The 14,883-nt window shown below is 41.4% G+C and overlaps 2 protein-coding genes and 4 non-coding genes across 9 annotated transcripts; 1 reads left to right on the top strand and 5 right to left on the bottom strand.

The window, feature by feature from the left end:
* Window positions 1-1,505: 1,505 nt before the first annotated feature.
* Window positions 1,506-7,599, bottom strand: rps7 (ribosomal protein S7). The gene is made up of 7 exons (XM_040016997.1): window positions 7,562-7,599; window positions 6,963-7,048; window positions 5,669-5,740; window positions 4,902-5,045; window positions 4,286-4,350; window positions 2,351-2,501; window positions 1,506-1,617 (listed from the first exon to the last, which is right to left on the bottom strand). Exons 2-7 carry the CDS (start codon window positions 7,035-7,037, stop codon window positions 1,540-1,542), a joined length of 585 nt encoding a protein of 194 aa, XP_039872931.1. The 5' UTR covers window positions 7,038-7,048; window positions 7,562-7,599; the 3' UTR covers window positions 1,506-1,539.
* Window positions 1,904-2,121, bottom strand: LOC120725588. Its single transcript, XR_005694154.1, has one exon. It is a non-coding gene; the product is annotated as a small nucleolar RNA SNORA73 family (small nucleolar RNA).
* Window positions 3,326-3,543, bottom strand: LOC120725583. The gene has a single exon (XR_005694149.1). It is a non-coding gene; the product is annotated as a small nucleolar RNA SNORA73 family (small nucleolar RNA).
* Window positions 4,514-4,731, bottom strand: LOC120725591. The gene has a single exon (XR_005694156.1). It is a non-coding gene; the product is annotated as a small nucleolar RNA SNORA73 family (small nucleolar RNA).
* LOC120725589 lies at window positions 5,288-5,505 on the bottom strand. The gene has a single exon (XR_005694155.1). It is a non-coding gene; the product is annotated as a small nucleolar RNA SNORA73 family (small nucleolar RNA).
* Window positions 7,600-7,678: 79 nt separating the features above from the next.
* rnaseh1 (ribonuclease H1) lies at window positions 7,679-13,993 on the top strand. 4 transcript variants are annotated; one of them, XM_040016995.1, is made up of 9 exons: window positions 7,679-7,732; window positions 8,075-8,176; window positions 9,147-9,271; window positions 10,470-10,664; window positions 10,829-10,928; window positions 11,069-11,123; window positions 11,827-11,911; window positions 12,026-12,150; window positions 13,671-13,993. In XM_040016995.1, exons 2-9 carry the CDS (start codon window positions 8,112-8,114, stop codon window positions 13,785-13,787), a joined length of 867 nt encoding a protein of 288 aa, XP_039872929.1. In that variant the 5' UTR covers window positions 7,679-7,732; window positions 8,075-8,111; the 3' UTR covers window positions 13,788-13,993. The 4 variants fall into 4 exon arrangements, with proteins under 4 accessions (XP_039872929.1, XP_039872928.1, XP_039872927.1 ...); XM_040016994.1 differs by having other exon boundaries at window positions 7,679-7,941; XM_040016993.1 differs by having other exon boundaries at window positions 7,680-8,176.
* Window positions 13,994-14,883: the final 890 nt, after the last annotated feature.

The following is a 14,883-nucleotide window of genomic DNA, read 5'->3' as shown; positions in this document are numbered from 1 at the left end:
GATCCACACAGGTATGCACACAGGTGTACACACGGGTGTTCACAGACGCGGACTACACCTTTCTTGGCTGCTGCCTCAAAGCACATTGTGCGCTGTCTATCGTGCGTGCTGCACAATATCGTTTAATATTCAGTATCTACTGTTATCTACTGCTAGCTAGTTTATTGTGATGGTGCTGTATTTATTATGTTGCTCTTTTTTGTTTTTCTCTTCTGCTTTTTTTTTCTCCATACAGGTGATCCAGGTGTTTTATTGTTTTTCTTTCTTTCTTCCCCCCTTTCTCACCATCTCTTCTCCCCTTTGGTTTTCTTTCTCTCCCTCTCTTTCTTTCATTCTTTCTCCCTGTCCTATCCCCCAGTCATGTCTGTCCGGTTTGTAGCAACCGAAAATAAAATAAATACATAATTATAATAAAGGTCAATCAAATGGACCAATATGGCAAGGCCATGATGATCCACTTGGTAAAATAAATCCACTTGGCATCTTTCTTGGCCTTAAGACAACAATTCTGATGGCTAAAGATCCAAATGGGACAACAAAGAGGGGGGGGGGAAAGCTGCTGTGACAAAGAAGAATCTGTCAGCATGAAATCTTTGGACTATAATTACACAAAATAAATGCAGAAAATTACAGAAAAAGTTCTGAAAGCTCATTGTCCACACGTTTTGCTTTTTGTTTAAATTTAGTGATACAAAAAAAAATTCTGTCATTTAATTACTTTGCAGTATGAACGGAGGGAGGTTTTAATCTGTAGGAAAAGCTGTAAAACTGAAAATACTAAACTCCAAAACCCCTTGTGGTGAGCAGCAGATCAAATAGGTTCATTGTAAATGGCTTCAAGTGCACATTCAGGCCTGTACGACTCATTTAGACATCGAACAAAGGCTCTGTAAACATGCAGACATGTCTGCCATTCAAATACAGTTTTTTGAATATAAAACTATATACAAACTAAACTGTAAATGTAATTCAAAGAAGCTATTTGTATTTAGTTTTCATAAAAAGCTTTAGTTTTAGTCATTTACGACTACTTGGGAGAACTCAAAGTGTAAGACCTGGACAAGTTTGAAATCTCCTGTCCTCCACAATGAAAAATGGATCAACATAAAAACGGGTGTCATTATTCTTAAACTCTTTGCAGTCTCCAGTATTACTGAAATGCAGCCAGATGATGCAGATTTTATGTTTTCGCCCGTTCCCCCTCCCGGACAGGCTAGTATTTAAATCTGGGCTCCGTACCTGGCCTGTATCACTACATTCACTGTCTTCGGTCAGCCACCCACCCTTCTTTCCAGTAATGGTATGATCTGAGCTTTTGCGAATAGTGTGCCAATCAAAATAAAATCCTGCTTGCATGGATTTTCAACAGGGCTGAAGATTTTGCTCCCACATACTGACAGGTTATTAATAATTGACATATATCGTTTGAAAAGCTTAATAGTGCTCCGCTGGTCTCCAACGTGCCTTCTGAGAAGGAAATCAAAGACCACAACCTGCAACAGTAGTGACAGTAAACAAATTTTATTTTGTCATCTGCATTTACAGCTGGAATTCTGGGAATTCAAACACGACGTCTTTGCCTGTGAGCTTCTTGTAGACACCAGAGAAGGTCTCCACCTGAATCAGGAAAGAACAAAATCAACGTTAGTTTAACTTAACCCGCCTCTTATTTACCATCACCACTTTTTCTTTACATGATATAAAAAAAACAACAACAACAACAACAACTACTACTAAGGCTGCAGGACAAACTCCTGTCTGCAGCTGAAGGATTTAAACAGGTCTATTTTTTATGCCAGTATGTTGTACTTAATACAACCCTTGGATTTTGGATTGGACTTTGATCTGTGCATAAAACTCAAAGGACAAGTTAAGCCATAAATTCAATTTCTGTTTATGATCAGTCTGTGCACTGCATGGTTTAGCTCCCCAGTAATGGCCCCAAAGGACTCTGGGAAGATGTAGGAATATGCAGGACGCTCGTCCTCACCAGCCAGCAGCCGGGGACAGAGCTTTCTCTCCAACGTTGTGGAACGGGACTGTACGTCTCAGCTCAGAGCTACGCTCCCATACGCCACCAGGACAGAGCCAGGAGAGCAACTCTCTGGATGTCCACGTCGGAACAAAAAGGTTTCAGACTTAAAACATCTCCAGAAATTTAACCGATGGACACGTGCTCCGTCTTATCCTTGTAATAAATCCCGTTTTTGGGAGGTGTTTGGTGTGACAACGTGACTTTTTCCACACCAAACAATCCTTCCACCGATTAATACGTTAAAGACTGACACTTGAAAGCATCGTTATTCGTGTTTCCTGAACATGCAGACGCCTCTGCTGCTTTAAAACTCACTTTGTGTTCGACGTTGTTCTGCTGAGCCTTGTCCAGGTGGACCTTGATGAGCCTGCTGCTGTCCAGTTTCACTCTGATCCTCTTACCCACGATCTCACTGGGGAACACCAGGTCCTCCAAGATGGCGTCATGGACCGCGGTCAGAGTGCGGCTGTAGAATTGGGGGAAAGAAAAAAGATCATTAATGCTTCATTTCCAACTCCGTTTAGTTTCAGTGTGTGTCCACAGCGAGTTTCCGTGCTTCAGTTCAGTTTGGTTCTTATTGGTTGAAAGCTTTAGGTTCTACTTGAGCTTTTATTACTTCTCTACCCTGGTGGGGTATTTATCGTGGGCAGAAACACTTAATCATGCTGACATCCTGCTCGTGTTAATAACTTCGAGCAATACTAACACAAGACATTTCTTCCTCCTCAAGTCCGGTTTTTATTTTATTTCATTAAAGTAAAACATTTTTCCCGATAACAGTTTTATGTTACAGCAATAATCTTGGGAGTGAGGCCCTGAAGGTCAACACCTGAGGCTTGGTGTTGATTACAAAGCTTGTCTCCCAAGGGCAGCCATGGGTCCCTGCACGATGTGTGCGGCTGCAGACCTGCATGACAACCACAGGCCGATCAACAGGATGCCAGCCTAGACAGCCGCCACCTCAAGCAGACTGGAGGGGTGGCAGACTATGACTTAGAGAAGCAACGGGCACCGCTATAGTACCCTAATGAGTTTCACTTCCTCTAAATAAATCTTACTGAGAGTTTTAGTCAGCCTGGTCCGAGCTGAACTTCAGATTACTGTGTTTTACCAAACGGTTGAAAGATTTAGCCCAGATAAACCGGGGACCAATAATCACATCAGTAAAGTTTTCCTTCCAAAGCACCTGCAGCGCCCTTTCAAACATCCAACTTTCAGCACAAACCGGGACTCTCTTCACAGAAAATAAAAACATTCAGTCACACCTTCTTTGGTTTCTATTAATGATCAGTCTGTGCACTGCATGGTTTAGCTCCCCAGTAATGGCCCCAAAGGACTCTGGGAAGATGTAGGAATATGCAGGACGCTCGTCCTCACCAGCCAGCAGCCGGGGACAGAGCTTTCTCTCCAACGTTGTGGAACGGGACTGTACGTCTCAGCTCAGAGCTACGCTCCCATACGCCACCAGGACAGAGCCAGGAGAGCAACTCTCTGGATGTCCACGTCGGATTAGATTTACAAACGGGTTTATAGCATCATTCTGTCCAGTTAATAAACCTTTCTCCCGTTTTTTTTTTTTAGAAACACATTTGTAGATTTAAGTTTACAGTTATCCTCACAATCTCTTTTATTTTGAAGGACAGAAATAAATCTTAAGGGTGTTACCTCAAAAAAGATGCTTCAACACAGTATTAACATACATTTTTAAAAATCATTTATACACAAAGCAATTTCTAAAGCTTAAAGAGAGCACTGCAGATGCATTAACGTCATGTGATGAAAATGAATATCACAAGAACTATTAATTTTCATCACATGCATCTGGTAGCATGCATTGCAACAGTACCTCCACAAGGTGGTGGTAGATCGCATGTAACCACCACCAGGCTACCCGACGCTGGACTGATAAAAGGGGTCTGAGAAGGTGACAGAAGATCGAACACTTTACAAACCGAGAGAACACTGAAGTTCAGAAAAATGAAAGTAAACTAAGCACAGTGTAAATGTTGCCAGCTAAAGTTCATTATAGTGTTTTTGTATGAGCGCCAAAAAAAAAAAGGTTCAAGAGTATTAGTGGAAATGCTCATCACTGCACCATCTTCCCTCCATTCTTTCACTTGAATCAATGTCAGAGCTGGAAAGTGTCTAACATTAAAGACTCCAGATCCACTTTAACACATTGACCCACTCTTGCGAGTCAGCCGCAGAAATCTGTGAGATCAGATTTTAAAGCCAACTCTCTGCACTCACCTCCTGGGACGCTTCTGCTTATTCTTCGTGCGGCTTTTCCTGGTGGGTTTGGGCAGAATTCTCCTCTGAAAGTCAGAAATTGTTCAATTAATCTCCAACGAGGAATTGGGCAAACAAAAGCAACTACAGAGCAGCATGAAGGTAACAATCAGGTTCAGGCTGATATTCTTGCTTACATAAAGAGGTTTTATTTCATTATCAGCCTATAAGTTGAACCCTGATTTGAAAAGATGTGCACTGCATGGTTTAGCTCCCCAGTAATGGCCCCAAAGGACTCTGGGAAGATGTAGGAATATGCAGGACGCTCGTCCTCACCGGCCGGCAGCCGGGGACAGAGCTTTCTGTCCGACATTGTGGAACGGGACTGTACGTCTCAGCTCAGAGCTACGCTCCCATACGCCACCAGGACAGAGCCAGGAGAGCAACTCTCTGGATGTCCATGTCGGATAAAAGAATCACCGCAACACACGGACACATACCTGAGCTCACGCCTGTTCTTAACAGGGTTATGCATTTTAAGTAATGTTTTCCAGGCATCCAGCTTGAAAGCAAAACGTAATATTTCTGGATATCAAGTAAGTCATCAAACTGACAGTCACAGCGATGGTATCCTCACCTGTGCAATGAAGACCACGTGCTTTCCACTGAACTTCTTCTCCAGCTCCCTCACCAGGCGCACCTGAATCTTCTGGAAGGACTTCAGCTGAGGGACAGGAACGAAGATGATGATGGCTTTCCTGTTTCCACCAACCTCGATTTCCTGAAAAGAATAAAGCAGCAGTCATTTAAGAGCACAGGGGCTCTGAAGTGTGATGTGACGCCACCTGGGCAGGAGCTCTCCACGAGGTGCCCAAATCCCAGCTTTGGATCCTTGAAGGAAATTGTCTTAATGTTTCCTAAATCTGTGGCTGTTAAAACTCGGAGGAACATGCATTGAGCTCTAGGTTAGTACGAAAGAATTTTAGTAAAACACGACGACTTATAACACCAGTACGTATCAAAAAGTGTGCACTGCATGGTTTAGCTCCCCAGTAATGGCCCCAAAGGACTCTGGGAAGATGTAGGAATATGCAGGACGCTCGTCCTCACCGGCCAGCAGCCGGGGACAGAGCTTTCTCTCCAACGTTGTGGAACGGGACTGTACGTCTCAGCTCAGAGCTACGCTCCCATACGCCACCAGGACAGAGCCAGGAGAGCAACTCTCTGGATGTCCACGTCGGATTACATTTAAAACTTAGCATAAAGATAAATTAAAGCTTGATTTTGAGTCAGTGAAAAGCAGCAAACACAGCAGCAGGCTTGTTAAAACAAAATCTATGTATCAGTTATGTAAATAATTCAATGACACGAAGCTCATGCACACAGATTCATGTGAACTCTCACCTTTGCTGCAGTGATGTTCAGTTCTCTCAGCTGAGCCTTCAGGTCAGAGTTCATCTCCAGCTCGAGCAGAGCCTGTGGAAAGACCAGTCAAATGAGTACAGCAAGCACAACCACATCACTCATCCTGACTAGCTCAAACGTTTTCTATTAGCTTCATATTTCTGCTTCTCTCTAAAGGAGAGCCCAATCCCACTGATGGCAGATTTTCCATGTGGTCATTAAAAGAAACAAAACCATCCCTTTTTAAAATACACAAATCAGCTGCTGCACCAGTAGGTTCTTCATCCTGAAGACAGACTAACAACTCCACCATTTTGGACTCCAACTGGTGATGGTTATGCTCTTGAGCCTCAAGTGAGCTTCAGCTGCTGAAGGTTCAGGATTACATCACCTTCCAAGTTACAGGATCTCTCCACAGCAAGGAGAAAGACTTCCATCACCAGCTGCTGTCCAAGACAGCAGAGTTAGAATCTGAGACAGATGACTGATCGCCATGAGAGCAACCAGGTAAGCTTTAGGGAACACTAGATGAGAAATACCACAGCCGCCTGGTGAGCAGGGTTAAAACATCACTTCAGTTATTGTTAAACTAATCAATTAAGCCAGGGGTACAGCTTTCTGTCCGACGGTGTGGAACAGAACTATGTCTACACTCAGAGGTGCATTATTTTACTTGCCTTTTCTTTTTTTTGAAAGAGAAAACATGACCTGGGTTACTTTTTTTGCTTACTTAACTTAAAATGTATCATCACTGCAATGCTGGTGCTGCTGGTACTTTATTCACCAGACACTTCAAGAAATATGATATAATTTTAAGGCCGCATCACCCCATCAGTCCACCAACCAGTAAGTGGACAAAACCACCAAACAGGGCTGTCCTAATGAAACACTCAGCCTTACAGGATTGAGAAGAACCAGCAGCTGAGACTTTAATGTCAGTCATAATTAAATCACATTAAAGACTCAATCACACACAGCCTTACATTCCTCCAACAGTACAATTCTTGTTTAAATAGTCACTTGGAGACAAGAGAGTTCTGATACTGTACATGAACCCCTGTACACAAAAAATCAGTACCTTCTTTATTAAATGTAATCTGACGTAAAATTGGCCTCATATTAACAGATAGTGCAGTTATGTAATGGCTGACCAATAAATCATATAGTTCTCTTACACCATATTTATTCATGATGCCCTTTACAGTTTTCTCCCCAACGGCCCCCACAGTTACTCATTCAGCTGGACTGAAGCTTCAATAATACATGGATCTGTGATGCCGTTAGACCTTCTTACCTGAGAGATCCCAGACTCAAACTCGTCTGGCTTCTCGCCATTAGGCTTCACTATTTTGGCGCTGGTACTGAACATGGCCTTTGTCTCTGCACGGAGAAATAAAAACATTTAGGTTAGACCCACCGGCATCCGAACATATTTAATATCCACCCTTTATTGAAAGCCCAGAGCACCGCTAACCTCCAGGCGTAACACCTCTGAGCTAACCGAGCTACACCACAATAGCACAGGAGATTGATATAACAGCCCAATGGACATAAAACGGCACATACATATTAACTACTTGAGTCACAATTAAAAGAGCTGAACATCCGACCCTGAAAATTAACTTAAGCTCTTTTTCCTTCGGTTTTGTGACGGCTAACTGAACACATGCACGGCCTGTTGCTAGCCGCTACTCGCTTGCCGAACTCATTGAGCAGAGCCCCTTTACTATGTCTTATTTAGACATTAAGATGAGCCATCCGATACTGCAAATCACATAATCTAAGCTATCACAGGATTCACTTGCCCTACTGTGTGTAAACCTTGCCATTAAATACATTTAAAGTACATTTTAAAACAGAAAAGCTAGTCCAGAGTAAAATGGCACGACTAACCTCTGTCAACGACGGCCAAGGAAGAGGCCGGAACATCGCGAGAGTTGGATTAATCCAATCGGGAGCGACCTTTTTTTCTATCGCGAGAATTGTAGAAACGCTTGAAGTGATAAGAACTATCGCGTGAGTGTAGTAGAAAACAATCGGGGAAACTGCAGGCAGATTATTGCTGTGCGTTTAGACTGATTTTTGTTCGATTTTGTTTACTGCAAAATTTTCAGATAGGGATATACGGCCAATGAAGAAACTAAGATGACTGCAAGACTTATTAGACTGGTGTTAAATATATAAGGAATACTTTTTTGGGCTTTTTCGGGTTTAGCTTTCCCGGACATCTGTACACCTGGCTGCTAATTTGGTCCCATATTTCAAGATTTTATGTAAAACCACGCCTTCACTACTCAAATCTATTGATATTTGAATGTATCCGAGTTAATATCACGATGCTAGCCACCTTTGTCCCCATGCAGTGTGTTGGCAGACAGTGATGTTTAGGCTGACTGGTCTTTTCAGAGTTGCATGCAGGACCTTTTGTAGCGCTGCTGACGACATGGCGAAAGGGAAGTTTTTCTACGCAGTTAGGAAAGGACACAAAACGGGAGTCTACACTTCATGGTGAGACCGGACACAACTCAATGCCTGCACATTTGTTTTTAAGAAAATCAATGTTATTGGCTATTCAAAGTGCATGTTCTTTCAGTGAGAGTGAGTGGATGCCAGCTTCCGTTCAGATGCACGAAGATTTCTTTTTCCTCCTTGAGCTACAGTAAAACAACCCAGCGGGTTTAAGATCATATCATTGTTTCCCTGTCAGTACATCCCACACTTTAATTCGGCATGGAAGCATAACATACACGGCTTCGTTTTCTCCGTTTTTCAGGTGGTTAGCCTTCAAACTGTTAAATGTATTTCCGCCATTAATGTGGCTCATTTGTGAGTAGGAGGGCCTAACATTGATTTATTCTTACATAACTAGAAATGTAGTATGTCTTTGGTTTGTTTATGTTACAAATAAATACAAATAAAATAAACAACACGCCAGGACCAGACCAGTGAAACTCCACCTTCTGTTAGTGCACAGAAGTTTAACTACACATTTAATCTTTGAGAAAATAAACTTTGGACCTATTGGTACAAGAAGGGAACATTTTTGTTATTGTTTTTCTGTTACTTAATTAGTTTAATGTACCGTAAATGATAGGAAACAGTCAAAAGTTAAAACACAGTTAAAGTCATCCTCCACAGCTGCCCACTGGGCCGAATTGGAGTCTGTCCTAGATATTTTCTCTCATTTCAGACCATTTTGAATGCTGGAAATTCAGAAATCACTAGTTTCTGAAATATTCAGGCCAGTGTGTCTGCCACCAACAATCACTGCCATGTTCAGTGTCACTTAAATTCTCTTTCTTCCTCACTCCAGTGGCTCAGTTTGAACGTCAGTGGGTCATCTTGACCATGTCTGTGCCTGAATGGATTGAGTTGCAGTTGAAAAGGTGTATCATTAAAGTGTCCGGAGGGGAGAATGAAGACATCTCAAGGTTTTTATTCTCCTGATTTTTTAACTTTTTATTTTTTTGTCATTTAGGGACGAGTGTAAGAGCCAAGTGGACAAATTTCCTTCTGCCTCCTTTAAGAAGTTTGCCTCAGAGCGAGATGCCTGGGCATTTGTCAGAGGGATCGAGCCTTCTGCAGTTCCAGACGTGAAGAAAGGTGAATATTTTCTAATTTTATACTCTTCAAATACACATGAGAAACTATAATTACTTGGAGCTGGGATTGAGGCTGAACTCGGAGCATCTTGGTTTGGAAATGGCCGTCAGTTTGGAATCCAAGAATATGTTAAAACCCTCTACTGCATGACTCTTTATTTTTTGGGGAAAAAAATATTTCTGGGGGAGCTTTAGGGTCCCTTATAATATATCAATCATAAAATTTGACACCCCCCCCCCCCCCCCCCCCCCCCAAAAAAAAAAAAAAAAAAAAAAAACACAGATATTGGTTTGTTGTTTCAAGGCAACACTGTGCGATAAGGGTATGACAAGTTATTCTATAATACGTTTTATTAGTACAACCAGGATGAACAAATAAATAAACAACAATAAAAAAAACAATGTAAACATTTCACAGAACAATAAAACACCAAAATACATCCAACATTTGACCCTAACCCCATATACGCACGCACGCACGCACGCACGCACGCACGTTGTGTTTCCATCACTTTTGGGGATATTACATTAACTTGCATTCATTTCCTGGAGACTTATCCTGACCCTACCCATCACAAGTCGCTGCCTGAACCCAACTCTAACCCCGACTCAAGCCTTCACCCTAAAATTGAATGATTTACCTTGCAATTGTCCCCATAAAGTAGGCTAGACCTCACAATATGAGTGTAAACAAATTTGTGTTCCCACAACAGTAAGTAATGCACACACACACACAAACACAGTTACTTTACCAACTGACCCCTGAGCTCCTAAGTGTCCCTCAAACCTGATTCAGGGATCCACTCCTCTACTTCACTGTCACTCCCTGAAAGCTCACTGTCCTCACTTTCTGAGGACAGAAAGTGCACATCCCCTTGGTTTCCTTCCATAAAAGGTTTTTACATCCATGTCCTGTAATTAAAAAGTAGAACAAACAATCAAATATGCTTCTTAACATATTCATGCACATGCAAGTATTTCTTTTATATACATTTATTTGTGTGAGGCATGAAAATGTGGTTTGTTGCCTCAGGGCAACGCTATGCAGTAGAGGGTTAACCCAGCCACTGTGTCTGTTTGAGGTGGTAATACAGCATGCAGGTCTGGATTCACACAAAGCTCACAGGTGATTTTAAGTGAAGAATCAGGTACTTGCTGCACACTGTTCTTGATGAACTTTTTGTGTTTGTGGCTTTCAGTAACTCAGAGCGTGGAGTCTGATGTCACTCTGCTTCCTAAACGAGGCCCGGAGCCGCTCGAGTACATCCCTCTTGGCAAAAAGAGATGTCACTCGGAGGAGGAGGCGGGGCACCAGCCCAAACGAGTTAAGCCATCAGAAAGCTCGACATCACAAAACTCGTCATCAGAGAGCTCGGACGGATTCACGTACATGGGTGAGATGTGCAAGATTTAATATTAGAGCTCAACTCCATTCAACATGTTATGGGGACAAAATCATGTTATTTACTACATACAGAAATATTTAAATATAAAATGTAGAAAATGGAAGCAATAAAACTTGAACTCCAGTCTGAACTGTTCTGCTTTCTCCGTACAGGTGACGCTGTGGTCGTTTACACCGATGGCTGCTGCTCAAGAAACGGACAGAGGGGAGCACGGGGGGGCATCGGGGTGTACTGGGGATGCAACAACCCGCTGTGAGAATATGTGCACGTGCTACAACAAGCATGTTTTAAACAGTTCCTAAAATCTGCTCAGTCTAAACCTCCATAGTGAAAGTCTTAATTGCATAAATGGATGCATCGGTTTCTCACATTTGTTGCCTCTGGCTTTATAGAAATGTTGCAGAGAGGCTGCAGGGAAGGCAGACCAACCAGCGCGCAGAGATACAAGTAAGATTTACATGTCAGCATGAGAGTTTCTGTCTTAAAAGTCCAGTTTAATGCTCAGTGTTAACTCTGCAGGGCTGCACTTAAACAGTACTTTTTAAATTTTTAACACTAACATGGGGTGATTTTCATTCTGTTGCTTTAGAATCTTTTTAAAGGGACCACCATGACACACTTTTTTTTCCTTTTGTGAGATGTTGTGTAGAGAGAAATAAAAGAAGAGCACTTCAATTTGACACTTATTGTTGTGCTTTAATATATTTTAATGGGAAGTATGGTTTTTTGTTTTTTTTTCTTTTGTTTTTTTTGGGTGTCGGGTAAAATCTACCTGACATTAGTGATAGTGTTATAAAACTGCATGTTAGTGTGCTAGGGTTAAAGAGAGGAGAGGCTGAGGCAATTTTAACCAGTTTAAACTACTGAGGGCCAGCATGTAAAGAGGCTTATTAAATGCTACAGCAGATACAAAGAAGCGCCACCTGATGGTCATAGTTGGAACAAAACTAAAAATGGCACCACGAGAATGAAGGTTTTAGACTCACCTTCTGAAAAGTTTCCTGAGGGAGCAGATATGTAAATGTACCTATTTATTGGAAAGAATAGGAAGATGCAGGCCTGTAAATGCCTGTTTGTTATTTTATGCTTGGATTTTTCTCTACAAGCTTTAAAGCATAACTAACTGTCGTCTCTGCTCTCGCTGCACCAGGCGGCCTGCAGAGCGCTGGAACAGGCCAAACAGAATAACATCAAGAAGCTCGTTTTATACACCGACAGCAAGTTTACGATAAACGGTGAGTCACAAACTCGAGTCATGCTGCAGTCATGTTGCATTACCACTCAGATTTCAGCTTTTGAATTTCCCACTGAATGGGTAAAGGTTTTTCTTTTCTTTTTCCTTCATGCAGGTGTGACCAGCTGGGTGAAGAACTGGAAGCTGAACGGCTGGAGGTTGAAATCTGGAGGTCAGATTACCAACAAAGACGACTTTGTGAAACTGGACAGGCTGAATGGACAGGTGGAGGTGGTCTGGGTAAGTATCAGTGTTTCTTTGCGGACGGGGTCTTTAGATTCATGCAGGTCAGAAATAAACAATGTTTTTACATTTACCGCAGGAGTCTTTTTGCAGTCAACCGCCCCCTGCTGGGGAGGTGATAAATCTGTCCATGGCCTGAAAAATGGCCACATGGGGGCACGCAGGGCTCAGTACAGTCAGACAGAGCAAGCAGCCGAACAGCTTTCCTCAGAGGCTAAAACTGTATATATCAAAGGGACAGTTTCAGTGGATTACTTGGATTAAGATGATTATGTTTTGTTTTTTGTTTTCTGAAATCTTATGCTTTTGATAAGCAGATGAAGTGTTACATATCCAAATAATTTTCCTATTTCAAACGTCTTCAAAAAAGAAAAATCTGAACATTCGGCTGAAGACAGGTTCAGCGTTCCTGTTTCATTTTGTTTGCATGTTAGATTCATAATTCAGAAAATATCGTAAATTATTATTCTTTTAATCAGCTCTGAATGATAAAAATGTTAAATGATAGAAACTCCCTGGTTTGTTAATAAGACTAAGTGTTCGACAAGTACACATTTGATACTAAAATATGCTAATGTTTCTTTCATTAGTACTAATTAAATGTGCTAATTTGCATAAATGTTGAATAAACAACAACATTTTATTCAGACTAGTCTCACAAATGTGTAAAAGGTTCCTCCACTGCGTCACCTTTCTGTTCTTTGGTTAAAAAAAAAAGTAATTTTATTCCTCTTGCTGCTGGATCATCTGTGTTTTTATTTTAATTGTACGAAGTCAGGCTGACACAAGGTTGATTGTCACTTAATTTCTGATTCAATTATTCGAATGCTTAAAAATGTAAAATATACGTTAAAATAAGGGTCCACAAATAAATCGTGAATGCCAGAAAGATATTACGAAAGGGTTCAGATTATCGTGAGGGAAGAATTAAACCCCCTCAATCCAAATTAGGCCCAAAAAAGGTGAATATTCAGATTTTTTTGAAGGTGAAGCCAGAGAAATTCAGCATTTTCTGCTTGGAAAATTTAACTTAAAATGATGAGCTCATTATTACATTGTTCTCTTCACTTCTGGTGGATTGTTTTGATGTGCTCTACCAAACAGAAAGTAGTCTGATCTGGAAACGGTGTGACAGGTTCAATTTAAAAGTAACAGTCAGAGAAAAGCATCAGCAGTATTGTTAATGCCTTATCTGATGGATGAACCGGTAATGGTAAAAACTGCCTGTTTGAAGGTCGTACGTATCAGGATGTAATGAAAAATCTTCTGGTCATTTGCAGGTCTTAATGATTTAAATGCAACCTGTGATGAGCACCCCATGATTTAGCAGCAATAATTTGAAGTGATCATTTACTGTGACTGCATTACAGGCCGCAGTACTAAACAGTCTTAGTGCTGCATAGTACAGCCATATCCAATCATTTGTTTAATGCTCAGTAAGCGTCCAAGTGATTGATTATTAGTTGTTGTTTTCATGTTTTTATACTTGCTTGTCTGCCCTTCTGGTCCTCCTCCAGATGCACATTCCAGGTCACGCCGGCTACAGAGGCAACGAGGAGGCCGACAGGCTGTCGAGAGAAGGAGCGGCGAAGCCTCTTCAACCGGAGCACAAAGAAAAAGACGAGCACCTTTAAAGAAATCTGCTGCAGGACTGTTTAATGCTCTTTTTCTGGTTCTTTAGCTTTGAAACAAACCTTTGAGAGGTTTGTGTTTCTTGTCCATGTCAGTTGTGACTGTACCGAAGCTTGAAGGGAGTCTGCACGCTCATCCTTTTTCTTTTTTTTTGTGTTGAATGTAAATTTTGATTTGTTTTGGGTCTGAATAAAGATTTTAAGTTTCACCTGTTGTTTCCTGTGAAGTAGCAAGAAGTGAGAAGACAGTTCTTGAGTCTAAGAAGTTGAGGAAATCAGGTGAGCTCAAAAAGGTCAAGGAGATAGAGACATGTTGATGAGAAACTTGGACGATGTTTTTAGTTTATTCTGTCTCATTGTAATCCCCGCAGCCCTCCAGCAGGAGGCGCTCCAGGTCATCATTCGAACACAGACAAAGGGCTCCTGAGGATTTGGGTTTATTTAAGGATCTCCTCCCGAGCTGATTGACACATTTTGATGAACGTCGTCCCAAACACGCCAGTGCTTGGGGAATATTGTTTTCAAATCACATGTAAGTAAAGTTTATTACAGTGAAACTGAAATGAGAACGAAGGCGTTTGAGATCAGCGTCTGAATCCTGAAAATCCTGTTGCTCTGTCACAAAATTAAACTGGGAGATGTCTACTCCCAGTCTGACAAACCAGTAATCATTATCACATTATACAGTATTAACTCTCCTTTTGGGCAGCTTATCAGAGTAATCCTTGTTTCCTGGACTGAAGATGTACATTTATTTTAGTTTTCTAAAATAAAGTTTTATTGTGAAAAACACCTTCACTACATTAGCAGCAGGTAAATTCCCCTCAGAGGAAACTCTGGCATACTGCTGAGGGCAAACACGAAACCTCCCAGAGACTGAAAGGGACACTGTGCATTAACAAGTTTATTTTATTTAAAAAAGGACACACGTTAATTAAATTGAACGCTTAGTCATGCAGGCTCAGTTTAATATGCAGGTTGGTGGCATTTATAAAGGGTAAAAGAAAAGCAAAGATGAAGAAGACAAAAGAACATCATTGATAGAAGCATAATAAACAACATTAAAGGCCACTTATAAAGCTCACAAGCACAAAAACAC

Source organism: Simochromis diagramma, unplaced genomic scaffold, assembly GCF_900408965.1.
Source record: "Simochromis diagramma unplaced genomic scaffold, fSimDia1.1 OVJJ01000802.1, whole genome shotgun sequence".
Lineage (NCBI taxonomy): Eukaryota > Metazoa > Chordata > Actinopteri > Cichliformes > Cichlidae > Simochromis > Simochromis diagramma.
Note: the sequence above shows the minus strand (reverse complement) of the source record. Positions and strands in the feature narration are given on the sequence as shown.

What these genes read in the sequence shown, in the direction of transcription:
- rps7 (XM_040016997.1), bottom strand. Translation starts at nt 7,037, where the DNA reads ATGTTCAGTACCAGCGCCAAAATAGTGAAGCCTAATGGCGAGAAGCCA. An exon ending in AAGCAGAAGCGTCCCAGGAG is followed by an intron (nt 2,502 to 4,285) that starts GTGAGTGCAGAG and finishes CCAATTCTACAG; the next exon opens with CCGCACTCTGACCGCGGTCC. An exon ending in AGAACAACGTCGAACACAAA is followed by an intron (nt 1,618 to 2,350) that starts GTGAGTTTTAAA and finishes TTCCTGATTCAG; the next exon opens with GTGGAGACCTTCTCTGGTGT.
- rnaseh1 (XM_040016993.1), top strand. Translation starts at nt 8,049, where the DNA reads ATGTTTAGGCTGACTGGTCTTTTCAGAGTTGCATGCAGGACCTTTTGT. An exon ending in AGTTCCAGACGTGAAGAAAG is followed by an intron (nt 9,272 to 10,469) that starts GTGAATATTTTC and finishes TGTGGCTTTCAG; the next exon opens with TAACTCAGAGCGTGGAGTCT. An exon ending in GACAGGTGGAGGTGGTCTGG is followed by an intron (nt 12,151 to 13,670) that starts GTAAGTATCAGT and finishes GTCCTCCTCCAG; the next exon opens with ATGCACATTCCAGGTCACGC.